A 27,594-nucleotide genomic window follows, 5' to 3' on the forward strand; every position below is an offset into this window, starting at 1 on the left:
GGGCAGACTTGAAGACCCAAAGGGCCTCCTCCTTGTCCTATTTAAGGAAATGGATATATTGTATCAGTGACATCACCATCCTTAGGAAGAACAGCAGAGTGATATGTAGTCAGAATGGAGTTGCCTTGAGATTCCTCATCAACAATTTCAGAACCCAGAAGTGTCAAGATATTACCATCAGGAAAAACATGAACAAGGAAATTTCTTGCTGGTTACCCTCTACTGCCCCACCTCACCTGGTGAATCCATACTCAGCCATGGTTGTGCACCACCCAGAGGGAGGACACAGGTTGGCTAGAGCAGTGTGCTATTATAATGGATCTGCAGCTGGTGGTGACAGAAACAAGGAATAATCTACTTGACCTCAACCTCACCTGTCACAGATGCAAGTCCTGCGACCACACTCACCTTTCACAAAGGCCCATCTTCATATTGAAGGTACCATTCATCTTGTATGGCATTACCACTGTGCTAAGTGGGATCATTTCAACCAGATTTAGCCACATCCATGCACTACAGGCCAGAACTGCATACAGCTACTACTTGTAAAGTCATGGTCTGGCAAATCCCCCACTTTACCATTACAATCAAATCAGGTGAATCAAAGAAGAGTGCAGGAGCCCATGCCAGGAGCAGCACCAAGCATACATTAAAAAAAAGTGTCAACCTGGTGAAGCTGCAACACAGGATTTACATACCAAACAGCACCAAATGACCCTATAACCAACAGATCAGATCCAAGATCTGCAATCCTGTCACATCTAGTTATGGTGATGGACAATTAAACTAATGGGAAGAGTAAGTTGTACAAACCATTCTCACCCTCATTGATGAGGAGGCCAGCACATCAGTGCAAAAGACAAGGCTGAAACACTTGCAATCTTCTGGGTGCTGAGCGAATCCATCTTAGCATCCTCTCAAGGTCCCCAGAACTACGGTTGCCTTGCCAATCCGATTCACTCCACAGGAGATCAAGAAAGAACTGAAGCAGGATCTTAAACAATTTGAATGCATCCTCATTACAGAAGCAAAAAGGGAAGATATCTGTAATGCCAATTTAATTGATGTGGTTCAAGAAATAGGTTTTCTAACCCAGAACATCCTATGATTCAGCAATCAGACCTATAGCAAAAGTAATATTTAGAACAGTTCATACCAATGGAGGCGATATTAAACATTAGAATTTATATGGTCAAAAAACACTGATTCATGTGCTGGTTTAATGACATTTGCTGTAACTAATATTTCCATGTAATCTGAGTGAGCGAGATGGCAGCTAAGTGACAATGTCTATATGCCTAGATTACTGGGCACTGGACCACAAGTTCAAATTCTATCTGGCAAACTATGGAGAATTTAAATTCAATTAGTAAATCTGGACAACTATGGGGAATTTAATTCAATCCATTAGAAATCTAGAATAAAAAGTTAGCCTCCATAACAATTAAAACCCACCTGAGATGTTATAGACCCATCTGGTTCAGTAACATCCTTCAGACAAGCATGGCCTGGCCTCCATGTAATATGGCTCCAGATCCTTAATGATGTGATTGACTATAAATGCCTCAAATGGCCTAAGAGTGGAATCATATTTCACCACCATCTGTAAACCTCAAAGCCAACATTTATTGCCCAATTGAGAGTTAACCACATTGGATTTGCAGTCCCATGACCTTCCCTAAAGTGACATTAGCAAATCAGATGGGTTTTTACAACAATACCAATGAGTTTCATGGTCCAGATTTTTATTGAATTCAAATTTCACCAGCTGCCATGCCAGGAGTTGAACTGGATCCCTAGATCTTGCTCTAGATTACAAATCCAGTGACAATACCACTGAACCACCATCTCCTCTCATGTAACCATGACCCAAGATCAGAGTTGACCTTCAAGTCAGTACGCAAAACCATATTCATTAATTATAATGAAGTGCAAGCATACGTCCTGGTGCAACAGATTGGCAGTCATCCAAAAATAAAAAAGCAAAATCTTTATTTATTTAAAATAGATTAAAGTATTTCTCTTTCTTGAAGGTAACTTAGTGAATACTAGGATCAAAACATAAAAATTTCTTCTGTTTAGTTTTAAAATTGACCAACTGTTCTGTAAAAAATATGCAAGAACCATAATTTGCACTTGCAGAATTAACAAATAAAAATAGTTACACATGGGATTGCCACAATAAAATATTAAAATGAGAATCTATCGTTTGAATACATTGTTGCATAAATTTCCCTGAGTAACTCTACCAATCTGGAGGTCATTCATTAATAAAGCCTTCAAGTTCATTAAAGCTTCATTATGAAGTATTCCTGAATTTGGAGACCACATTAACTGCCACCATGACCACAGCATTAAGTAAAGCTAAATCAGAACAGCAGAAGACTATATTTTCCAATTTGGAACAAGTGAACCTGAAAAAACATTTTCGCATTTTTCCCCCAAAAGATGATGTGCGAAGATCAGTGCCTGTAACTGAGAAATTATGCAAAGGTCCAATTATTAAAGTCCCATGACATCATTGCAGAAGTGTACTAGTCCACAAATTAGTTTGAAATATTTGCCAAAATCAGGTTGTGAAATTTGATGTTTTTTCACACATTTTAAGCAAATGAATAGGAATTAATTGAAAAATAAAGACAGCATAAACAAGCAGGTTGTGGATTGAAATTCACACAAAAAAGTTTTTAAAATAAATTATTTCAGTAACCCCAGCTAACATCATCTTTTCGAAGAGTAGTTTGCAGAGTCTGCATGTCTCTTAATAAGCAAAGGTTCTTTCTGCTGTTAGTTCCTGGTCGCTCTTTAGCGGAGGAAATGACCTTTCCCCTGGTCACTGCTGTTCTCTCTTGCTCTTCGTTTGCACTCTTAAGAGTCTTTTTTTGACTTGCTCGTCCACAGACAGGATGCTTTCTCCTCGTTGTTTCTTGGTATTTTTTAAGCTTGAAAGGAAATCAACATATCATGTATCGACTGTAGAACAATAAGGGGCATTATTAATTTCTGATCTTCTACAGCAGTGATATCTGAAACCATATTTGTTAACTCATTTTGAATAGGTGGTATCTAAAATATTTATAGGAAAAGGTTCTAGTAAATTTAATACGAAGCTTTGTTAAATCCATAGGGCACAAGTTACTTCCATTCCAAATCATGGCTGGCTTGACCAACGAATTCAGTAATGTTCTATACATTTGTTTCTATTCATTCATGGAATGCCAAGCCAGCATTTATTGCCCATCCTTAACTGCCCTTGTGGAGTGGCATTTAAGAATGAACTGCATAGGATGGCAAATGTCCTTCCTGTGGGTTTTGACAACAATCCACAATTTACTTCCATTTTTACCAAATTCAAAATTTCACCATCTGGTGGGATTCAAACCCAGGTCCCCAGTGCATTATCCTGAGTCTTTGGAGTATTTATCAGGTGACAATACCACTACACGCCACCTTCCCTTCCCACATTTAATTGAGATAATAATGATATTGCATTCCTTATAACATGGTAGAGCAGGAATGTACAAGAGACAACCTGAAATGTAAGCTAATCTAATACAAATGGTCAACAGTTTAAGTTACTGTGGAATTAATTGCTCCAACACCATCTGCTCTCATTTATTAATCTAATAAAAAATGGTTTAAGGAAATAATATACCATATGGTGCCATACTTTTATTAATGCACATTTCTTTTATTCTGCAGTGAACACAACCAAGGCAATTCAATCCTGGAAAATCCTGAAGTGCAGCAATTGACTTATTTTGGATGTTGAAGAAAAATATAAAATCCAGAAATTCAGAACAATGAGTAATTTTGCATCAAGATGCTAGTGCCTTCAGTTAACTATTCCATAATAACCAAGTATTTTTAGACCCCCACCACTCATTTGAACATTGTGGATTTACAAGCAAGATTTATGTTACTGTTACAATATAGAATAGATTTGCAATATTGTGATGCTGAAACAAAAAGAGAAACTTGACACTGGAGCCAGACATACAAACGAATTTCCAGCTTGGAACCTGAAATCATTTTTAGTGTCATCAAAAGCAATGCCATTCTTCCATTAATCCTGATAATTATTTTTATTGTAGTGAGCAAAACAGCTGAGATTGGACAGGTTGGTTTTGTGCCCTTTAGCTACTGGGTCATCATAGGAATTGAACAACTTTAACATTACTGAAAAGAGAAATCTGTTGCCAAAAGCTTTTGACCTTGCTAAACAATCAACAATACTTTTTGTCATTGTAATATAGTTTGAAACTTGGTATTCTTGCATTTGTATTGATGAGTGCAAGAAAAATCCTTCAGCAACAGGTTGCAACAGCAACATTCAATTTTAGTAACCCAAATGACTACGCAATAGAATTTTTTTAACCTTACCGAAGCTTGATGTTTGCGGACTTTAGCAATTTGATCTCCTTTTGCTTCCATTCTTTTCACCAGTGATTCTAACTCGCGTTCCAAATCCTCTCTCAGTGTGTTTGTATTTGCTTCATGAATTTGTTTGACCAACTCTTGATGTTCACTGGATTAAAATATATAACAGCATGCAAGATTGGCAAGGAAAGCTGTGGGCACACTAGCTAGGCCATCATTTATTACTTATCGGTAATTGCCTTTCAACTGAGTAGCTTCCTAGGCCATTTCAGAGCATTTGAGTCAATCACACTGCTGTGGATCTGGAGTCACAAGTAGGCCAGACTGGGTAATGACAGATTTCCTTCCCGAAAGGACATTAGTGAACCAGATGGGTTTTTAACGACAATCAATGGTTTCTTGGTGATCAGACTTAATGCCACATTTATACTTAATTTAAAACAATCATCTTTGAATTCAAACCCAGGTGCCCAGAGCATGACCCTGGATCATTAGTAATAATATCACTATGCCACCATTTTTTCTTCCCTTGGGTACCAGACACAATTCAAAGGAAGTGGTGATGCAGGGGGAGGTGACGGCTGGAAAAAAAACATTCCTGTTCTGTAGTCTGCCAGTTCCCTTCCTTTCCTATATTAGGAGTCTCCACATCTGGGCAAAAGACAAAATAGAGGTGAGGGGGGAATTTTAAAAAAAGTGGATGTAATTCTGAGGGGCATTGACGGAGTGGATGTAGACAAGAGGCCTCTTGTTCGAGAATCTAGAACTAGAGGTAATTTTTTTGTTTAAAAAAGGGATTGCATCTTTAGGGCAGATAAGTTTTTTGTTCCAGAGGTCTGCAAGTCTCTGGAACACCTCCTCAAAAGGCTGTAGAAGCAGAGTCTTTAATTTTTTTTAAAAGGCGAGCTGTATAGATTTATGACTTTTCATTATTTCATTAATCATCAGGGTAGGCAGTAATGTAAGGTTGAAGCTACAAGCAGATCAGCAGTGGTCTTATTGAATGGTTAAGCAGGCTCGAGGGGCTGAATGGTCTACTCCTGCTCTTAATCTGTATGTTCATATGACAAAACCAGTAGCAAGTGGGTCCTCTCAAGGGGTACTTGCAGTTTAGTCCTTACTAAGTCACTGATTAGTGAATGATCTTCAGCCACTTGATCACACACCACCTCTCACTCAGCTGTCAGTCAGCCGAGGTGAAGCCAGAAACAACCCACATCCAGACAATATCCTGAAAATGAGTCCGAATTGTTACCAAACAAGTACGAAAATCATTTGAAAATGCTTTAATTTGCTGATTTAGTGCTTTAGGAGATAAAGTCAATGAATTTTAGTTTCAAACGGAACTCTGGCTTGAACAGACTGAATGGTAACTCAGCTTCTCCTGCAACTGTCTACTGCGTTTCTGTCATATGGCTGTCTACACCTCAATCTAAGATCTTGAGACCATCTTTGCACTAGGGACCCGGGTTCAATTCCAGCCTCAAGGTGACTGTGTGGAGTTTGCACATTTCCCTTGTGTCTGAGAGAGTTCCAGGTGCTCCAGTTTCTTCCCACTGTCCAAAGATGCGGAGCTAGCTTGATTAGCCACGATAAATTACCCTTTAATGTTGGGGGATCAGGAAGCTAAATATGTGGGGTTACAGGGAAAAGACAGTCCCTGGGTGGGGTTATTGTTGCTGCAAGCTCAATGGGCCAAACGTACTGTAGATTCTATACATAGGTTGTAAATCACTGTCCCTTTCACAACATTATGCTACCCTGGTCCCTCTCTCTAGTATGGCCAGACAGAAAGCTTCCTTACTCCCTGGAATTCATTAGGTTTTGAGAGCCCTTACTATTCCAATGTTATGACATTTCAACTCTTTCAAAAAGAGATGGGACACTGGTTGTAAAATGCCTTTGTAAAGTCTACATGGGCAACATTAAGTACATTCCTAATCCTTATGTTCTTCAAAATTCAACTAAAATAGTTATATTTTATTCTTCATATATCCATGCTAATTCCCACATTTCCATAATATACTCACCATGTTTCACATGCAGCTACATAAAGTATATTTGTAAGCTCACAAGTTGATAAAATCTCAGTAGATATTTAACATGCAAAGATAATCAGAGGAACGTATACTTACAAGCTCATTTGTCCAAACTCATCTTGTAATGTCAACAATAGTTCACATAGCACCTCCCGAGAAGTGGAGGAAATGGTAGATCCAGAAGAACTTTCAGGCATTACATTACAGGCTCTTGATGTTTTCTTCCTGACTATTGGCTGGTCACTGACAACTCTGTCATTGCACAAGATCTTGTTGTGTTGCTTCAACAGATGCAACACATGCTGAACATTAGCACGGACTGAATGGCTTGGGCTAGCAGACTGAAACAAAAAGGCTATGAGAACATTGCCTTTAGCAGATTGTTCGAGTAAAAAGATGATAAACTAAATATACTTGATGCTAGCTTCTTCACACAGCAGAAACCAGATCCTCAAAATATTTTGATATTTCAATTTTTAAAAAAGTCAATGGATATTGCCCTTTCTTCCTTCTCATCTTATATCTTTAATCAATGATTTCATAGATGTTTTTAGAATGGCTGACAAGGATTATTCTCAGACATCTCTCTCAAGGACTCGGACAGTAGATATTGTGCAGAATCCTTAAATTAGCAATTTGAAAATAATTGATCACACCAGCAGGCCAATGTTCTAGTATGTGCAAGGCAGTGAGCCATCACATTTAACTGCTGTGATTTAGGTACACCACACTGCTGCTTTGGAAGGTTGTTTCATGCTTTTGACCCAGCAACACTGAAGAGGCCAATCGCTGGCCTCCCTCCTGCCATCAATTCCAATGCAGAGTGGTAGCAGGACCCGCACCTCCAACAATCAATCTCAGGGCCCTGTCCCTTCACGTTCACCCATCAGCCCTACCCCCTTGGCATTACCCTGTGCCCAATGGGTAGTGTCAAGGTGCCCCCTGGGCATGGGTACTTTGCTCTATTGCAGTGCCAGGGGCACAGGCTGGCACAGCCAGGGTGCCCATCCTGGAGCCACCACACCCCCTGGGGAGTCCAATGGGGAGCTAGTGTGAACCCCACTGGGGTGAAAGAAAGATTGGGGGGGGGGGGGGGGCGGTGGAGAAGAGGTGAACAGACCCGGAGACTTATTTCTGGGATTCACGAATAACTTTAGAAGTATTTACCTGGCCTTCCCATTGGTTTCCAGCATGGATCTGACAGTGCCTGAAATGCAGCTCTGGGAGAAGTGCACACAGCAGGAACGCATGTGCAGCCCTGAGATTCTCCCACCCCATTACACTAGAAAACAAGGCAGCACAATGGCACCGTGGTTAGCACTGCTGCTTCACAGCACCAGGACTGGGTTCAATTCTGGCCTCAGGTCACTGCGTGGAGTTTGCATGTTCTCCCCATATCTGTGTACTCCGGTTTCCTCCCACAGTCCAAAGATGTGTGGGCTGGGTTAACTGATCATGCTAAATTGACCCTAGTCTCAGGGGATTAGCAGGGTAAATAGGTAGGGTTTTGGAAATAGGGCCTGGGTGCGATTGTGGCTGGTACAGACTTAATGGCTGCCTCCTGCACTGTAGGGATTCCAAGAAGTTCTAAATGGCAATTAAGTCAGGGTGATGTGTGGCTTAAGAGGGGAATTTGCAGGTATTAATCTCATGCACCTGCTGCCTTTGTTCATCTAGCTGGAAGAGGTTGTAGGTTCAGATGGTGCTAATGGAAGGAATTATGGTGAAGTGCTGCAGAGCATCTTCTAAATGGTGCACATTGGTGTCAGGATTTGTTAATGACAGAGGAAGTAAGCGTTCAAGGCAGTGGTTGAGGTGCCAATCATAACTGAATTCTCAATTTGAGAATGTGGGTGATGCTGGCAAGACCTCATTTATTAGCTACCTTCAGAGGGAACCGTGTGCGACTGGAATTGTGCAGGGAGGGGGCAGAGGTAGCTAGCTTCCTTCCCCAAAGGACACTAATGGATCAGTTATTCCTCAATCTGGGTTTCATGACACATGGCATTTTTAAATACTGGATTTGACCTACAGGCCAGTACCATCACCACCAGATCCACATAATATGAATGCACTGTACCCTCCATATCTTTCAGAAAGTGTTTATCATCTTTTCTGAAGTGGTCACAGGCAAAACTTTTTCAGTAAGACAGACAATACAAGAAGTGAGATAAGGTCAATTCATTTATTTTTAAACAGAAAATCTTTAATCATTAAATTTTGTTGAAGGCTGCAAAAGTTCACTGTACTTCTCTATGGCTAGAGATCAACAACGAAGGATCAGTCAGGTTAGCCGACACCACCAGCCACACCAGCAAACACGCATAGAAAATTTGAATAAGCAACAGCAATAAAGACATGCCAGTGTAGGGGGAAAAATAATGCAACACCATTGCATTGGACACAGATGCAATTGCTACTCACCTTTCCTGCAACAAATGGTATATCACCCAGGTTGAAGCGATAATGAGGTTGTGCATGTAAATGGTTTGTACAAATTTTCTGAAAACCATAGATCAGGCAAACATATTAGATATTCACGATTGCATATCCTTCAGCAACTTTCTCCTAGACTGCTAAAGCATTTCAATAACAAAAGTCACAAATTTAAAGTCAAAATCTTGTTGATCTCAGATTAGTTGGTAGCAGGTTCAAGACCCTTTTCAGGACCTGCAGTGCAAATCTCCAGGCTGAGACTCCATCTGACTAGCCCATCTATCTCCTCCTGTATTCAAAAGCTATCCTCCTCACTATTTACCACACTAATTGTCCTATCTTCCACAAATTTACTGATAAACCCTCCTATATTCAAGTCTAAATCATTTATATTAACCACAAACAGCAAAGACCTCAACACTGACCCACTGTGGGACATCACTGGGCAGTCTTCCAGTTAGTAAAACACCCCTGTTGAGCCCCTGTATAATTTGTTTCATTTACACAAGACTTCATTAAGATAGTTCTGCCAGTGCAATTACATTTAAATGCCAAGCTTAAAAACAAACTTAACTTGGCTACATTTTAAAACTCAGAAGGAATGCTGGGTTAGCTGGAAAATTGACTGCATTTTTTTGAAAGTACAATGTCAAGCAAAAACAGGCCTTTTCAAAAGCCAAAGCTTTTCATAAACAACATCTGCGAGGCCATGAGATAAGGATGGACATATTGTTCAGCTAGTAGTCTGTTTTCAAGACCTGTTCAGTTTTGAGTTCTGCTTTGGTCAGTACAAGACTGGTAGAACAAGCCAATTTCTCTTGCTAGCTTTTCTCTGTTCGCTTTTTGTAATGTTTTAATTTTGCGTTCTGTTCAATGAAAAAAATCATATCAGTGCCATCTTTGTCTATTCAGAGGAATGAATGGATCCTACAAACCCTCCACCTTCACCCTCTGCTTCCCGCCACTTAGCCAATTCACCAACTTTTTGTGGATCTTAATTTCACTATCAGTCTGCCACTGGGATCTTATCAAAGACATGAAGTTCAAGTAGACTACTTCAAATGCATTGTCCTCATCTACACACACCTGATCACCTTTTCAAAAAAATTCAATCAAGTTGGTAGGACATGACCTCCCCTTAAGAAAACCATGCTGACTGTTCTTGATTAATCCCTGCCTCTCCAAATGGAGATAAATTTTGTTGTTCAGGATTACTTCCAATACTTTCCTCACCAGAGGTTAGATGACTGATCTATCCCTTTCTCTCTTCTTGAAAGATTGTACCACATTGCTGTTCTCCAGCACCTCAGAGGTGTGAGGAATTAAAAAAAATTGCCAATGGCCTGGCTACTTCTTCCCTTGCCTCATTCAACATCCTGGAATACATTTCAGTCCTGGAGATTTATCTACTTTTAAGCCTGCCAGACCACTCAGAACATCTTCTGTGTATGATAATTTACTTAATTGGATCACTGCCCTTCTCCTGAATTTCTATACCCACATCATCTCTTTCACTATTGAACACCAACACAAACTATTAATTTAGAACCCTATCTATATCCTCCGGCTCCAACAACAAATTACCATTGCGGTCTTTAATGGATTCTTTCCCTAATTAGCCTTTTGCCCTTAATGTACTTATTCAAAACAGAAATGAAAAACACTGGTACCATACTGAAGACATTTCAATAGATTGCAAACAACCTGGAGTCTAAAATCCTCACTTGAAATAATAGGTGCCTCACCAATCTTCCTCCTAGTCTTTATCAACTCAGCATTTTAGGATAGATACCATTAATCCCAAAGGAATTCTGGCTCGAGTTTGTTTAGCGTCTCTAAAACTTCAACCTCCGATGGTAAAGTTGGATTTCGGATTTTTGTTTGGCAGAAGCATATATTGGAGAATACTTATCGTACCAAGCAGGTTGCAATTTAAATGATTTGCACCCCATTTAATACCTATTTTTTTTTTTACTGTGATGTTTCGTCTTAGCTGCAGTGTCTCTTTCCAAGTCTATCTTTTAAAAACATTTTTCACAATTCATTGCACTTAAAGCTCTCCATTCAAGTGAATCTGCACCTTTGATGGTTTTCTAAAGAGACCATCATGTTACCACTGCAGTAGTGAAAGGTTTTTTTCAAATTCATGTTTAGTCCCTACGCTTTGTAAGGTGTTTCTTTGCCTCTGATCATTCTTAACATATTGTTCAGTATTACACCTTATCCAGAATTTAAATTTGCTAACCTATTTAAGGAGACAGTTGCTTAGTCAAGCGTTTGATTTTGGGAATCTTATTCTTCAACTCAGCATTAAACTTTTAAAAAAGTTGCATTAATCTTCTATTCTTTAATTTATTTGCCCCCTCAGTTCAAGCATAAACTTTTAAAAATCAAGCATCTCTGTTGCCATTCTGCAGTCAATGTTCAGAGTTGTTTTTGAAATTTTCTGGATAATTAAAAAGGTACCAAATCAAGAAAGGCATTTCATCATGACTTTCCCAACTACAGTCATGAATCAGTCACATTTACCAAGCATAAACCTAAACCAAAATATTATTTCAGAACACTATACAATAAACATTTCATGAATCCTTGTTAAACCAGACATTAATTGCCTATAACATTGCCAATACTGTTAAATCTACCTTGACTGGCTGTTTCCGTTTGTTCCTTACTCTCTTCATCCTCGGTGATGATGGAGACACTGCTTGTAACAAAATTCTATTTCTTTCCAGGCCAGTCTGCAACTATATAAAAAGTCTTCAAATTTGCAAGTACGACAAAAGATTCCAACTTAAGGTGTGCATACCTCAAACATTACTAAATATATCAGAGACACACCTCTGATATTGAAGATCACTTCAAGGCAAAAGGTAGGAAATGGCATGAACAGCCATTAAAATACTCAAATGCAAGAATGATTGTAACATTGGTGAATATGTCCTACACAAAGGCAAGATAGCTAGCACACGTACAGACTCTCATTGGGAAAACGTGTGTCTAACATTCTTATGTCATTTGTATAACATCGTATGTCATTCCTATAACATTCGTCTGTTGTAGGTAAAATGTTAGAATCCGTCATCAAGGAGGAAATAGCGAGGCATCTTGAGGGGAATTGCTTGATAGAGCAGACGCAGCACAGTTTCATTAAGGGGAAGTCATGTCTGACAAACTTATTGGAGTTCTATGAGGATATGTCTAGGGCGGTGGATAGAGGAGAGCCGGTGGATGTGGTCTTTCTTGATTTTCAGAAGCGTTCAACAAGGTACCTCACAAGAGGTTATTGCAGAAGGTAAGGGGGCATGGAGTTGGGGGTAGGGTGTTAGTGTGGAAAGAGGATTGGTTGTCAAATAGGAGGCAGAGAGTGGGGGTTAATGGGTGCTATTCGGATTGGCGGCTGATGACTAGTGGAGTGCCCCAGGGGTCGGTGCCGGGGCCTCAGCTATTTACCATTTATATAGATGATCTGGAGGAGGGAACCGAGTGTATGGTGTCGAAATTTGCTGATGACACCAAGATTGGTGGAACGGCAAATTGCGCGGAGGGTGTGGAGAGTCTGCAAAAGGATCTAGATAGGCTGGGCGAATGGGCCAGGAAATGGCAAATGGAATTTAATGTTGGCAAGTGCGAGGTGGTCCACTTTGGTAGGAAGGACTATTACTTACGGGGCGAAAAACTGCAGCAGGCGACGGTGCAGAGGGACCTCGGGGTCCTTGCGCACGAGTCACAAAAACCCAGCCTGCAGGTGCAGCAGGTGGTCAGGAAGGCTAATGGGATGCTGGCCTTCATAGCGAGGGGGATTGAATATAAAAGTAGGGAGGTCTTGCTGCAGCTGGAGTACTGTGCACGGTTTTGGTCGCCGCACTTACGCAAGGATATTTTGGCCTTGGGAGTGCAGAGGAGGTTTACTAGGCTGATACTGGAGTTGAGGGGGTTGAGCTATGAGGAGAGGCTGAATAAACTAGGCTTGTACTCGTTAGAGTTTAGAAGAATGAGGGGAGATCTCATTGAGATGTACAAGATGATGAATGGGATGGATAGGAGAGGTGGAGAGGCTCTTCCCACTCAGAAAGGACACTAGGACTAGGGGTCACAGCCTCAAGATAAGGGGGAGGGGGGGGGGTTTAGAACGGAGTTGAGGAGGAACTTCTTCACTCAAAGGGTGGTGAATCTCTGGAATTCTCTGCCCGTTGAGGTGGTGGAGGCTGCCTCGCTAAATATTTTTAAGACGCGGGTTGATGGGTTTTTGATAAGCGAGGGGATTAAGGGTTATGGGGAGAGGGCGGGAATGTGGAACTGAGACGCGACAGATCAGCCATGATCTTATTGAATGGCGGGGCAGGCTCGAAGGGCTGGATGGCCTACTCCTGCTCCTATTTCTTATCTTCTTATGTTCTATATCTACACCCAAAGTCTGCACTTGTAAACCTACACTTTACAACAGACTCCCTGGATAGATATCAGTATGAAGAGGAGAATTTTCATTCCTAGGTCACAACCTGTGGGAAAGAGACAATTTCTCACTGGAATGGAGTGTGAATGAAACTGAATGATTGGGGGGGTGTCCTCAAAATTTCCCCATGAGCAGATGGATGAGAATTGGCTACAAAACAGCTTTGGTGTCCGTAAGGGAAGGTTCCATCCTCTACCTCTGGGCCAGTGGAAGGGAAAGACAGAATTGGACAGGAACTTCTGGAGCACAGCTGAGCTAAAAGCAGGAAGCAAGTTGTGTTGCGGTACAGTCAATGGACAAGGATTCAGAGCCTGAAGGATCGAGAGAGACATTGGAAGGAAGGAATTCATCTGTCAAATAAAATCGGTGAAATATTTAAACTGAACTCTTCACACAATTCGTCAGATATTTGATAAAGAAAAAAAAGACTAAAACCTCTGGTTTGTAACCAACCAAATTGAAGAGGGGGCAACAGCAGGTATTCTATCGTGTATATTAATAATCACAACATTATTAGATGATTGAAAGGCAACTTGTTATTTCTGCATTTAAGGTAAATTACTATTTTTGCCCAAGATGACACCATTTGGATAACTACTGTTGTCTACTAGCAGTTAAAAAAGGGCCCCACGATTGCTAAATATGAAAAAAAACTGTTGCTGTGTGAATTGGCATGCATACAAAATAACATTGTTACTTATCTCTTCTGACACAAATGACGAACTGACTGGGCAACTTTTAGTGATGGGCTCTATAGAATTGGAGGAGACATCCTAGGAGGTAGATTAGCCTTGTTGCTCCACAGTGGGTGAACACTATTGGGAGGCAAAACGTAATTGCGTTCCACAGCTCAGGGAGCTGAGAAAACTGAAGCAGTCATTGAATGTGAAAAGGAGATAAACATACTTTAATCTGATCTAGAATGATCCCATTAACTTTTTGAATAAAGGATGGAAATGGGCAACTGTGTTTTTCACTTAGAGTTTTTTTTAAAATGCAGCCTGCGCAAGGTGATCAGTCTTGAATAGCAAACTGGAGAATTTTTAAAAAGGGAGATTCCTGTGAGTACAGAGAAACACAGGCCTGGTCAACCTGGCTGAAGGTAATTTGATGACTGGGGCTTGTGCCATGGCACATTGTTTAGGAAACAGCTGATGTAGATGGTAGACAACCACATCAGAAGTGCTCCTATATAAAATTCTGTAACTTCTCCAAGTTTGTTGTTCCTCTATCCATTTCCTTACGGCTTCAGATTTATTTTTTCAATGCATCCTGCATTAAACTGTTAAGACACTGGAATTATGTAATACTGCTGCATTAGGACTTCATTAAATGTTTAATGCTGGAATTGTGAAAACGTTCATGATATAGTCACTTGAACTACATAAAAGATCCAAGCATCACAATTATAAATATTGCTCCAATAAACTTTGTATCTGCAAGAACATTTGAGTTGTACAACATTACGGTGAAGCATTGACGCTTGCAAATCAGCCATTGTTGTTCATAATGTTAGCAGAAATATGGAACTATTATCCCACAATCTATTAGATAAAGGATATTTTAAACAGATTTATCAAAAACCAATTTTAAATTCCCAACTACTTTAAGAAGTGTTACAATGTTTGCACAAACCTGTGCAGCTTTATCTTGTACCAGTTTTCGTTGGTGTTCTTCCTCTCGTAACTTTTGCTCCAATTCATAAATTTTCTTCTGTGAAAAACAGATTATTGCAAACATAATTGACAAAACTGATTTATTACCACAGTCTCAGCAACAAGAAAATCAATTGCAATAATTCAGAGTATTATTCATCAGGATTTTATGTTAAGACTAAAAGGTGCAGTCATCATCACTCACCATTAGAGAAAATTGGACATCGGAGGCTGGTTAAATACAGTTAAAAACCAGGACGTAGATTTAATTCTAGCCTTGGGTAACTGACTGACTGTACAAACAGTTTGCCCATGTCTGTGTGGGATTCCTCCAGGTGCTCCAGTTTCCTCCCACAGTCCAAAGATGTGCAGGATAGGTGAGGTGGCCATGATCAATACGAGGGGTTACAGGGATAGGTCAGGAGAGTGGACCTAGGTAGATTGCTCTTTTGAAGGGTCGGTCCAGACTCAATGGGCCAAATGGCCTCCTTCTGCTCTTGTAGGAATTCTATGCTGGTCCATTGAGGTACCAATGAATTTGTTTTAGAGTTACAACTTCTGCCCAGCAACATGTCTGACACTGAAAGGACATCTTCTCCTGTGGGACATACTAGAATTCAGGGATTCACTTTAAAACTAAGGAGTCACCCATTTAAAATGAGGAGAAAAAAATTTCTCTTGGGGTGGTGAATCTTTGGCATTCCCTTCCCCAGAAAATTATGCAGACAGGGTCAATTAATATTTTTTTAAGGCGGGGGGGTGAATAGATTCTTTACTAAAAGAATCAAAGCTTTATTTAGGGCATGCAGAATGTGGAGTTGAGGCCCAAATTAGATCACCCATGATTTTAATGATCAGGCTTGAGGAGCTAAATAGCCTACTTCTGCTCCTAGTCCATATATTTGCAGTGTCTATAAAATTACCCTTTCAATAAGAATTTTTCATTCAATTTTGCAGTTCAGTTAGAATTTACAAACCTCTGCGGTAGTCTGCGTTGCTGTAAGTCGGAGATATTCCCGCTCAATTAGGTCAAGTTTTTCAAGCTTCGACTGCAGATCCGACTGGTCCACCAAGTTTTTCTTTTCCAAAGGTGCCTGAATTAGCAAAAATTCAATGGAATCGGTCAAATTGATGTTTCAGTATTCATAGGCCTTCATAGCGAGGGGGATTGAATATAAAAGTAGGGAGGTCTTGCTGCAGCTGTATAGGGCATTGGTGAGGCCACAGCTGGAGTAGTGTGTGCAGTTTTGGGCACTGTACTTACGCAAGGATATTTTGGCCTTGGAGGGAGTGCAGAGGAGGTTTACTAGGCTGATACCGGAGTTGAGCTATGAGGAGAGGCTGAATAAACTAGGCTTGTACTCGTTAGAGTTTAGAAGAATGAGGGGAGATCTCATTGAGACATATAAGATGATGAATGGGATGGATAGGATAGAGGTGGAGAGGCTCTTCCTGCTCAGAAAGGACAGTAGGACTAGAGGGCACAGCCTCAAGATTTGGGGTGGGGGGGGGGGCGTGGAGGAACTTCTTCACTCAACGGGTGGTGAATCTCTGGAATTCTCTGCCTGTTGAGGTGGTGGAGGCTGCCTCGCTAAATATTTTTAAGACGCAGGTTGATGGGTTTTTGATAAGCGAGGGGATTAAGGGTTATGGGGAGAGGGCGGGAATGTGGAACTGAGACACGACAGATCAGCCATGATCTTATTGAATGGCGGGGCAGGCTCGAAGGGCTGGATGGCCTACTCCTGCTCCTATTTCTTATGTTCTTAGAACAAATGCAATTTTGTACATTACTCTTTAAGAATGTAGGAGTAGGAATAGGAATAGGTTTTTCAGCCTGTCGAGCCACTCTGGCTTGCCACATCCAGGAACTGAATGCTGCATTCCAGATGGGATTTAATACAACTTCCAACCATTTTACTCCAGCTTCTTTGAGATAAAAGCCACCACTTCATCAGTGTATTTAATAGTTTACACTTGTCCCCCAAATCACTCAATTTCTAACTTCCACGAACCCAAATTAAAATCACAGTTTTTCTTTGGTAAGTTATCCTCATCCACTGCTGCAAAAATTGATAAACAAAAATAACTATTTAACATGTTCACCATTTCTTGACTTCCACATACATCACCTTTACCTGTCATTAGGTAGCCCATGTTATTCTTCAACGTCAGTAACATACTGGATATACATTACAGGCCTTTTCTCAAGCAATTTTGCAGTTCTCAATTTCTTTGTACCCATTCTTATTCCTTATTTCTCCCAATTCACAGAATTTCTACTGTTTTTTTTACAAATCCTCCATCTCATTCCCCTTGTTGACCAAGGGTGTCTAAAATACACAAAGGGTTCTTCTCCTTCAGGGCCATTACAGGTCTTGTTTCCTATCAAATACTCAGTTTAATATATTGTTCCAGAAAATTGACAGGGATATATACAAGAAATAGAGAGCCTTTGGGATCTAGCTGTTCAGCTTTCTCCAAATGACACACAAATTAAAGTTTCCCCTTACATCTATGTTGCATTGGTAACAAGCTTCTCTAACCTCCAGGTTAATATATTTCCTTACTTTACCACTGTTGTCTAGAGGTCTATAAATAATTCCTAAAGTCTAATTATTTTCTGTTCAATTCTAAACATAGGATTTCTACTTTCCATATTAGCGTGTAATTGTGTCTCGTGTCAAGAGTCCTCCCCCTGTGAGTTACTGATATCCTCAAACTCGCTCAAAGATGTGGGGTTTAGAGTACACAATGGTGATGAGACAAGCACTTGCAAGAAACAGTCCAACAGGTTCCCCGAGATCTGTTCTAGCCCCAACTATTTTCAATTTTTCTAATCAAGATCTGCTTCCAACTGTTTCGGAAGTTCATGCTGTGCCTCTTGGGCTTGGACATTTTCTAAACCAGAGGCAACATTGAACAACAATGTTGCGAAACTGGCTAACTACTGTGACCTTCTTGCAGCAACGAAAGACACCAGTATATCTCACATCCACAATGCCAGTGCCAAAGGGAAATGCAGTATCTCCTTGAATGGCAAGAAACAGAATCATAGACAACATCTTGGTGTTAACCTTGACTGAACACAGACACAAAAACATCTGACCATGACAGCAGCATAGATCAAAACAATCAGCAAATCTGCTGGCTCTTCATGGGATGCACATGCTCAGACCTTAAGGTCTTAAATCTTGCCATTGTCTACTCAGCAACAGAACACTGTGCACCTGTATGGTACAACTCACCCCCACACCAGGCATATTGCTCAACACAACAATGCACATCATCCTGGGTATCCTCCAACCAACTCAACTCCTCTAGCTCCCAGTCTGAGCAACATCCCAACCCCTCACAAGGAGACAGCATTATTGCAACAAGAAAGCTCACATCAACTCAAGCCCACTGCTACACAAAGGTCTTACCAATCTATTTGTGTGCCTCCTATTACATCACCTGTATGGCTAACACCATCATGCCAAGGAATTGTAGAACGGACAATGGAACCATGTCACCATTAAAAATCATTTCCTCATCGCAGATCCAAGCCCACCCACTCAGCTTTAATCTGCCACCCCAACATTGGCCTTTGTGCAACAAATTGATATAAAATGGGGCCTCACCAGGAAGCCAAACTGCATCTGTAGTGCATTCAAATCTATGACTCCTCTTAGAAGACTGCCCCTGACAAAGCTCAACCAATGGCTGAAAGAGCACAAGTTAGCCCGTGAAAGTTCGCATGTTGTTGTGATTACTGCACGTGCTAGAAGTCAATATGTGGATCTACCTCACTTTTTAAATTCTTTGTTCTAATTATTCATAAGCCAAAAGTGCCAGCACAATCTTTGCGAGTGGTCAGAAAGAAAATTCATACTTATGAAACTTGACTAAGGTTTGCAATACACAACTGAATTCTATTCCATTCTGTTTTATTTAGCAGAAATTCATTATACAACTTAGTGAAATATTTTCAATTTTTTTCCAAACTCATTCTATTCCCCACTTTACAAATTTTTACAAGTTATATCAACTATTTTGATTTTCAGAGTTTTTGTAATTGGCAGCCAGCCACTTTTCATTTCTTACAACACGAAATTCAACAAGAAGGCAAGATCAACAAGGTCCATGATTCAAATTGAGCTTTAATACTGCAGCCATTTACTATGTATAAGCATTCAATAAACATTTAAAATCCAGAGTGACAATTCTTCAGTCCGGTACAAAATTCAATCAGTTCCTGCAAATTGTATACTCCACAATCGGGTATAAATTTCCTTGCATTTGCAATTTGCTCAATAACCTTGCCATTACCTGTCTCTGCAATGCCATCTCTCTCCCCATTTCAGCATTTTGCACCATTTTTCTCATGTATTCCAACTGTTTTTCCAGAATGTTGCAGCGAGACTCTGCTGCTGATAATTGTGTTGCCAATGCTGGAAATTAAATAAAGTTATAATAATTTTTTTTCTAATACAAAAATAGCTTCTAATTGGTAGATTATTGAATGTCACAATTTCCCATTCAGCACTAAAACAGAATTTCATTATACTAACAAAGAGGAAATCTGCACGTCTGCGTCCAGACAATTTCTAACAAGCAGCTCTAAAGCATGAAATGCAAGTGAATAGACAGATACCTAAGATTATATTAAGTCTGTGTGCTATACTCAGTGCCACAACCACCTAACAATTGAAAAATACAAACTTTCAAAAGATTGATTACTTGACAAATGATGCATTGCTATAATGTGTAAGATTTCAAATTCCACCTGAAGTGGCTTTGTAATAGGTACAACTTCCCTTTACATTCTACTTAAGGGAAAGGTAATTGGCATGGGAGAAGTTAAATTATGTCAAGACTTTTCCAGAGCTTGGGTTACATCCATTCAAGCCAGCAATGGCAGGATACAGTCAAGTACTGCTGCAATATTTGCCAGGGTTGGCACCCAATAGTTTGGCAGCACCAGTCAAACCCTTTTGAGGATTATGGAACTCTGGCACAGTCAACAGTGTAGGAAAGTTGAGAATCTCAATTCTTCATCAGCACTGCTAAACAGTTCAACTAACTATATGCAAAAACTCAAAGGCATGAAATATCTCAAGAATTTTTAGATGAAAACTAATAAGTTTTAAGTACAAACCACTTCAACAAACCTTGACTATGCTGTGCCATTTTAATCTCTGCGTTGCCTGCTCTTCGTTGGCTCTTCTCTAAAATGGTTTTGCTCTCAGCTGCATCTTTGGAGATACGTTTCAAGTTTTCTTCTGCCTGTGCTCGCTCAAGCTCCAACTTGCGTATCTTCTCTTGAAGATTTCTTAATGCTGAAAGTACCGCTAAATTAAATCAGAAGGAAAAATACTGGAAGTCAATCTTGGTAGAAATATTCCACTTCACATCAGTAACAAATGTCTATGTGAACAAGATGCAACATTATATATTAACTCATAATAAATTGGCTTGAGCCTCAAAAGTCAGCTTTTGGATTATAAATTAGTATATTTGTTCAATTTTATACCTTTACTTCAAAAAAAAAGGACAGAAGATCACTTCAGGAGGAATATTTGTCTCACCCTTGTCTGAACAAGGGTGAAATGTCTGAACATTTCACTTGAAACGAACTAAAAACAGTAGGGCTCAACAACGTGTAGAGTACTGCATGGGTGAGACAGTGATATCTGTAACCAGTCAGGTATTCTCCCCTCAGGATGCATAGTTGCAAGTCCTGGTTCACAAAGCATATTTGAGCTATAGCCTGAACTGAGTGCTGCACCCTACTGATCAGAATTGAGTAATTGCACAGGTTGCATATCCCCAATACCACCTGGCTACATTACAAGGGGATGTTTCATTAGAATTTATTTAACATACACTTTCAATTAAAATTAAACACAAATTCACTTAGCATTTATAGCATATGTTAATAGCTATTAAAATAATGTTAAAGGCTGCAAATTATATTTGACAAGCTATCATACTAGGAAACTATTAAACAGCAAAACCCAGGTGTGAAGTGCATTTAATTGACACAGAAAAGCTCCTTATATTGTAAGCAAGAGACTTCAGGAAACATTACTGTTAACTTATACACAATGCAATATCTTCAGCTACAACATGTATAAAATGTGGGGTAGATTCTATACTGTCTGCTTTACGCAAGTCACCAAAAATTGAAAAAACCCTTATTGTGAAAATGTATAATTTCATGATTCACATATTTTAGGAATACAACTTTTAATCTGGTGTTTGAAATTTTAAATGCAATTCAAATGAAAACTCCTGGCAAAAAACTGTTAATGACAATTCAAAGGGTGGCCTGTGTTTATTTAAGAAGGTGATGGTTGGAAGTGGGAAAATGTTAAACAATAACTGAGCCCTTGGTGGGAAAGGGACGTCTCCAGTTGGCTTCATCAGATTTAAATTACTCATGTGTTCCAGAATCAAAGGGGTGTTTTAAGGTGAAATTTATCTCAACATAGTGCATCCCACATATACCAGCTTGCTGTGGAAACAGTTCATGCAGGGGGATAACCTTTCATTTTGGGTTCATCTGCACACCAGAATGACAGGGAGTGGGATAGCTTGATCTTGGGTTTGGACATAGCTTGGCACAACATTGAGGGCTGAAGGGCCTGTACTGTTCTATGTTTCTATCCATGCGAGTTCTCACAAAATCAGTCAGCTTGAAAGCAGCTTTGTAACAGGCAGACTATGCCTGGAACTAGAATAGCTTGTAAACAAGCAGAAGGAATCTGTCAGAAATGGTAAAGGAGTTGTGGACCAGAAGCAGGCTTTCAGAAATCAGGCATGTTTTGGAGTGAGGTCCATGTTTGAGCTGGGATGCCCACAATCTGCAAAGTGCCCAAGGAAAGTTTGGAGCATCACCCTACTGGAAAGGCCCTTTGGATAATAATGGGAACACTAACAAGAATCAAAGTGAATGCCTGAGAGCTGTGGTAAGCCTTGGGTCGAACCTGTAAAGTGAAGAGGAACCCTTGAGAAATAAAGTAGAACACAAAGTGTCCTGTAGAGACTTCCAGACTTTAAAAAATAAGTGTGTATGATATCTATCTGAAACAGGCATACCCCTAGCTCACTGTCACATTTATAATTATGACAGAATACCTGAGCTATCTGGAGCCAAAACAGTGTATTCACATTCAGAAATGGTGCCTGAATTCACTCCCCAGTTGAGCCAGCCAACGAAGGTACAATTTAAACTTTTCATTGGGCAATTTCTTTAGATGATCACAGAATGGTTCTGTGAAACAAGAATATCCCAATAATTTATCAAAATTCATCTACACCAAACTGATGCCAAACAAGATGAAAAATGAAAATTGTCTGCAGGCAGACAGTTAAGATTGTTATATAACACTGGATAAGTGAATTGCAGCCTGTCTCAGCTGAAACCAAACAGCTGAATTTTTAAAAAATATAATCTGTTGATTACACACCTCTACTGTTGCTCTCTGGATATGCAACGACAGGCTTATCTGGGGTTCGGTGCAAATCAGCATTGATGAAGGGCTTGTCTGTTGGATATGCTGTAAATGATGGTACAGACAGGCTGTCTGATATTGGTAATACTTGAAAACCTCCATCCAAACTGGGCTGTGGCTGTAGAATGAAAATGCAATTGTAACATACACATTTCCCAGAAAGTATTTACATTAACTGGCACTTGAATGCCTGGGGTTAGGTTATATACAATCCATATACATTACATATAGTTCAGAACTATGCAACTTGATAATGTATATTAGTATCTACAGAATGTGAAGCAGTTTCATAGCTTTTCAACTGTGAAAGGCAACTATCACTCTCCCTTGTTGCATGTGCACAGCAAGTACATTGATAAATCACACAAACTCAATTCACAGCAATGCATTTGCTAAGATTTTGTGTTGTATGCAAAACTTCTGCACATTACCTTGCATGGTGTTTGGCCTTTGGCCTAAAGGGTGGTGAATCTCTGGAATTCTCTGCCCGTTGAAGTGGTGGAGGTTACCTTGCTAAATATATTTAAGTCACGGGTAGATAGGTTTTCGGTAGGCAAGGGATTTAATGTTGGCAAGTGCGAGGTGGTCCACTTTGGTAGGAATAGTGGTAGGAAAGACTATTACTTACGTGGCGAAAAACTGCAGCAGGAGACGGTGCAGAGGGACCTCGGGGTCCTTGTGCATGAGTCGCAAAAACCCAGCCTGCAGGTGGTCAGGAAGGCGAATGGGATGCTGGCCTTCATAGCGAGGGGGATTGAATATAAAAGTAGGGAGGTCTTGCTGCGGCTGTATAGGGCATTGGTGAGGCCACAGCTGGAGTACTGTGCGCAGTTTTGGTCGCCGTACTTACGCAAGGATATTTTGGCCTTGGAGGGAGTGCAGAGAAGGTTTACTAGGCTGATACCAGAGTTGAGCTATGAGGAGAGGCTGAATAAACTAGGCTTGTACTCGTTAGAGTTTAGAAGAATGAGGGGAGATCTCATTGAGACGTATAAGATGATGAATGGGATGGATAGATACAGGTGGAGAGACTCTCCCCACTCAGAAAGGACAGTAGGACTAGGTGGCACAGCCTCAAGATAAGGGGGGGGGGGGGCGGTTTAGAACGGAGTTCAGGAGGATCTTCTTCACTCAAAGGGTGGTGAATCTCTGGAATTCTCCGCCCATTGAGGTGGTGGAGGCTGCCTCGCTAAATATTTTTAAGACGCGGGTTGATGGGTTTTTGATAAGCGAGGGGATTAAGGGTTATGGGGAGAGGGCAGGAATGTGGAACTGAGCCACGACAGATCAGCCATGATCATATTGAATGGCGGGGCAGGCTCGAAGGGCTAGATGGCCTACTCCTGCTCCTATTTCTTATGTTCTTATGAATTAAGGGTTATGGGGAGAAAGCAGGAAAGTGGAACTGAGCCACATCAGATCAGCCATGATCTTACTGAATGGCAGGGCAGGCTCGAAGGGCTAGATGGCCTACTCCTGCTCCTACTTCTTGTGTTATGTTCTTATATTATGTTCAGTAGGCTTTAGTTGCTCTCTATCTTGTAGATTATGGAAATTGTACATCTTAATGTTAATGCAATCAATTTAAAAGCCACAGGCAAAATACAGATTACACTACCATACCCATTATGATGGCAACCTTCTACACCAGTGCTTCCAATGTGTTTTTCCTTTTCCTCAGCTGAGGATTCTCCCTACCATGGTCAGCAAGGCCTTCAGACACATCGGCTCTACTTCAGATATTTTTGTCCTCACCTATCACTCTACCTCCCAAAACAATGAATCCCCCCAACTCACCTTCTATACTCCCCACACAATAAACAATTCCTGCCATTTCCACATTCAAACCTCTTTCACAAGCTCCAAGCCTGTGTTGTCCAGATTAAATGAAAAGACCGTAAAAGGAAAATTGAAGCTATTGTGAATTTACATAATTGTACATTCAGTACATCAACACCACCCCAGAGATGCTAACACATCCCTTTTTACCAGCTCTCTCTCATTGCCCTAAGCCCCAAATATTCCTCCCAGATTGCCACCGTACAAGTAGCTCAGTGGTTAGCACTACTGCTTCACAGCATTGGGAACCCAGGTTCAATTCCCACGTTGGGTCATTGTGTGGAGTTTCCTCCAGTTTCATAGAATCATAGAACCCTACAGTGCAGAAAGAGGCCCTTCGGCCCATCAAGTCTGCATCAAACAAACAATCTCACCCAGGCCCTAGCCCCATACGCCTACATATTATACCCACTAATCCCGCGATACTAAGGGGCAATTTCTTAGCATGGCCAATCAACCTAGCCCACACATCTTTGGACTGTGGGAGGGGAAACTGGAGTACCCGGAGGAAACCCACGCAGACACGAGGGAAACAGTCCAAAGATGTGTGGGTTAAGTTGATTGGCCATGCTAAATTGCCCCCTAGTGTCTGGGGGACTAGCTAGAATAAATACAAGGAGATAGGGCCTGGATGGGATTGTGGTCAGTGCAGACTCAAATGGGCTGAATGGCCTCCTCCTGCACTGCAACATTCTAAGATAATATTTTTCAATTTAGCATGCTGTTTTAGCTTCTCACAATATGGTCTGATCTAAAAAGCAAATTACTGTGTATGCTGGAATTTGAAACAAAAAAAAAGCTGGAAAATCTCAGCAGGTTTTACAGCATCAGAGAGTTCTGACAAAAGGGTCACCCAGACAAAACCTTGTTTGCGCCTGGCTAGCTCAGTCGGTAGAACATGCAATTCAATATCTGGATCGTGAGTTTGAGTCCTACATTGGGCACAGTTATTTAAGGCGGCATAGTGGTCAACACTGTTACCTCTCAGCGTCAGGGCCCTGGGTTAGATCACTGTATGCGTGGAGTTTGCACATTCTATGTCTACGCTGCTTTCTTCTGGGTGCTCCGGTTTCCTCCCACAATCCAAAAGATGTGCAGGTTAGCTGAGTTGGCCATGCTAAATTCTCCCTCAGTGTACCCAAACAGATGCTGCAATGTGTCGACTAGAGGATTTTCACAGTAATTTCACTGCGGTGTGAATGTAAACCTATTTGTGACTAATAAACTTTAACTTTATCTATTCTCTCTCCACAGATGCTATTAGACTTGCTGTTAGTCCATAAACAGCCCAAACTTCCACTAACCAGTCATTTAAAATTCTGTGGCTTGCTCCCACTTTGGGCTCTGTCCTTCGCCTCCAAAAATATTCTAATGAAGCTCAAAGTTGAAACCAAGAACATCACCTTTTAATTAGGCTCTTTACACCCTTTCAGACTCAACATTTGAGTTCATTCAACAATTTCAGATTATGACCTCTGCCTATTTTGTTTCTGAACAATTCTGCCATTTACACCTCCTTGAAACATCTTTTTGTTTCTTTGCACTACTTATCTCATGGCTGGGCAGAGCTAGTTCAGCTGACCAGATAGCTAGCATGCGATTCTGAATAAAACCAGAATCGTTTGATTCTTCTTCCAGTTGAGGAAAGGTGCAGACATATCTATTTGCCAAGAGAAGGAAATAGCAAATCAGTGATAAACGTCCAAGAAAAAGGGCTCAGGATGAAGCATGAGCCAAGAACTTGCCTTTGGGTAAAACACAAATGAATGAATTCGTCTCATTAAATCTCTCCTTTCTTTCACCCTGTCAGACCTTGTATTTTATTCCATTCTCCATCTTTCCTTCGTTCACAGATTCTTTTAGTTTAAGTCTTCCAGGTCATTGAGCTGAAACAATAAATTTGTTTTTTCTCCTTGGATGATGCCACACCTGAGTATTTTAACGTTATTATGTTTTAATTCAAGATTTCCAGCATCTGAAGTATTCTGCTCGATTACAATTTATAGCTGCTCCATAGGTATCACTACACAAAGTAGTTAATTTTCGATACATGGCCCGTTAGACAAAGCATGCAAAAGGAGTGTTCACGTCCAAAAATTAATTGAGGATAATCCTGTAATCCTTTACATCCACCTAAACAGGTGAACAAATTCAAACCATCTTCTGAAAGCAATGTAACAATTCCCTCAACCACAACTGGAATACAAACCCAAATTATGTGCTCAAGTCTCGAAACGGGCCCTAAACCCTAATCTAATGACTCTCTAGGATTACCACGAAGTCACGTTTGCATAATTAAAGTACAGCATTTCCAAAAACTTTGCACGACGTAATCTGCATATTCCCTCATTTTATAGTACTGCGCAATCAATATTACAATTCCAAAAGAAAAAATATTCCATCCACACTCAAATTATAGTAAATTTCATAGTCAAGTGCATCATAAAGGGGAAGATGTGCGGTTATTGAAATTTATCAATTCGCTAAGAATTAAACAGATAGAAACAGGCAGCCTTTAAGAACGTTTCAGAAATTGTAAAACAGACTGAGCGGTTCATTAAAATCAGAATCTCACACGGTTTAGTTCCAAGAAATGCAGCGAAGAGCTTACAATATTAAAACATGAGCACACTCTACCAGAAAGTGTAGGCGCGCACTCAGCTAGTGAAGTGCCTCCTCTCAGCCCTTTCCTCAGTGCGCTGAAGTCAGGCACATCTCGCACATACTCGGTACAATGAATGAGAGCCTCACCCTTCCATTCTGGGAATCAGCTTCCATGTCGGGGCGCCTGAACGCAGTTCTATAGGAGGGAGTTGCTCAAGGGGCCGGAATGGGGAAGCACAGCAGCGGATAGAGAAGAAACATCAGAGGCGAGGCCCCAACCCGAGTGGCCCCATTTGCGACAGCTCGAGCGGGCGGGGCAGGCAAGGGAGACAACAACAGGCGGGGCGGAGGCCGCCAGCCGGCTCCTGGGTCACCTCATTGGCGGATCCGGCTGATTGACAGCCGTCACTTGACAGGAACGGTTAATGGTCCAATTGGAAGAGGTGAACGCTAATTGTGTCCTTCAATGTGCTGTGGCTGGCCTCGGGTTTAGTCAGAGTGCTGTGGGAGTTCACTGCGATCACAATAGTGACAGCTGAAGCGCATTCCTTTACCCCGCCCTCCCGGCCTGGCAGTACAAACATCACGTGCTCTGGAGCTGCCTTTTCAAATCCGGGTTTGTCCGCGCGCGCCGCCGCCTCTAACCGTCACCCTCCATTGGCAGCCGCGCGCCGATGAAGCCGGTC

The 27,594-nt window shown here is 40.9% G+C and overlaps 1 protein-coding gene across 1 annotated transcript; it reads right to left on the reverse strand.

Annotated features, from left to right (window-relative positions):
- Nucleotides 1–679: 679 nt before the first annotated feature.
- On the reverse strand, nt 680–27,516 carry LOC145348907 (centrosomal protein of 57 kDa-like). The gene is made up of 11 exons (XM_080196968.1): nt 27,056–27,516; nt 22,421–22,583; nt 20,120–20,299; nt 19,278–19,399; nt 15,944–16,060; nt 14,947–15,024; nt 11,501–11,602; nt 8,844–8,921; nt 6,516–6,760; nt 4,384–4,528; nt 680–2,942 (listed from the first exon to the last, which is right to left on the reverse strand). Exons 1-11 carry the CDS (start codon nt 27,080–27,082, stop codon nt 2,703–2,705), a joined length of 1,497 nt encoding a protein of 498 aa, XP_080053094.1. The 5' UTR covers nt 27,083–27,516; the 3' UTR covers nt 680–2,702.
- Nucleotides 27,517–27,594: the final 78 nt, after the last annotated feature.

Source organism: Carcharhinus amblyrhynchos, chromosome 10, assembly GCF_965287045.1.
Source record: "Carcharhinus amblyrhynchos chromosome 10, sCarAmb.v2.hapA, whole genome shotgun sequence".
Classification (NCBI taxonomy): Eukaryota; Metazoa; Chordata; class Chondrichthyes; order Carcharhiniformes; family Carcharhinidae; genus Carcharhinus; species Carcharhinus amblyrhynchos.

Bases quoted from the DNA above. Each gene is read 5' to 3' on its own strand.
- LOC145348907 (XM_080196968.1), bottom strand. From the start codon at position 27,082: ATGGAAGCTGATTCCCAGAATGGAAGG. The intron at 19,400-20,119 runs GTTTGTTGAAGT...TTTAATTTCCAG, and splicing joins AATGGCACAGCATAGTCAAG to CATTGGCAACACAATTATCA. The intron at 15,025-15,943 runs GTTTGTAAATTC...TGTTTTTCACAG, and splicing joins CAACGCAGACTACCGCAGAG to AAGAAAATTTATGAATTGGA.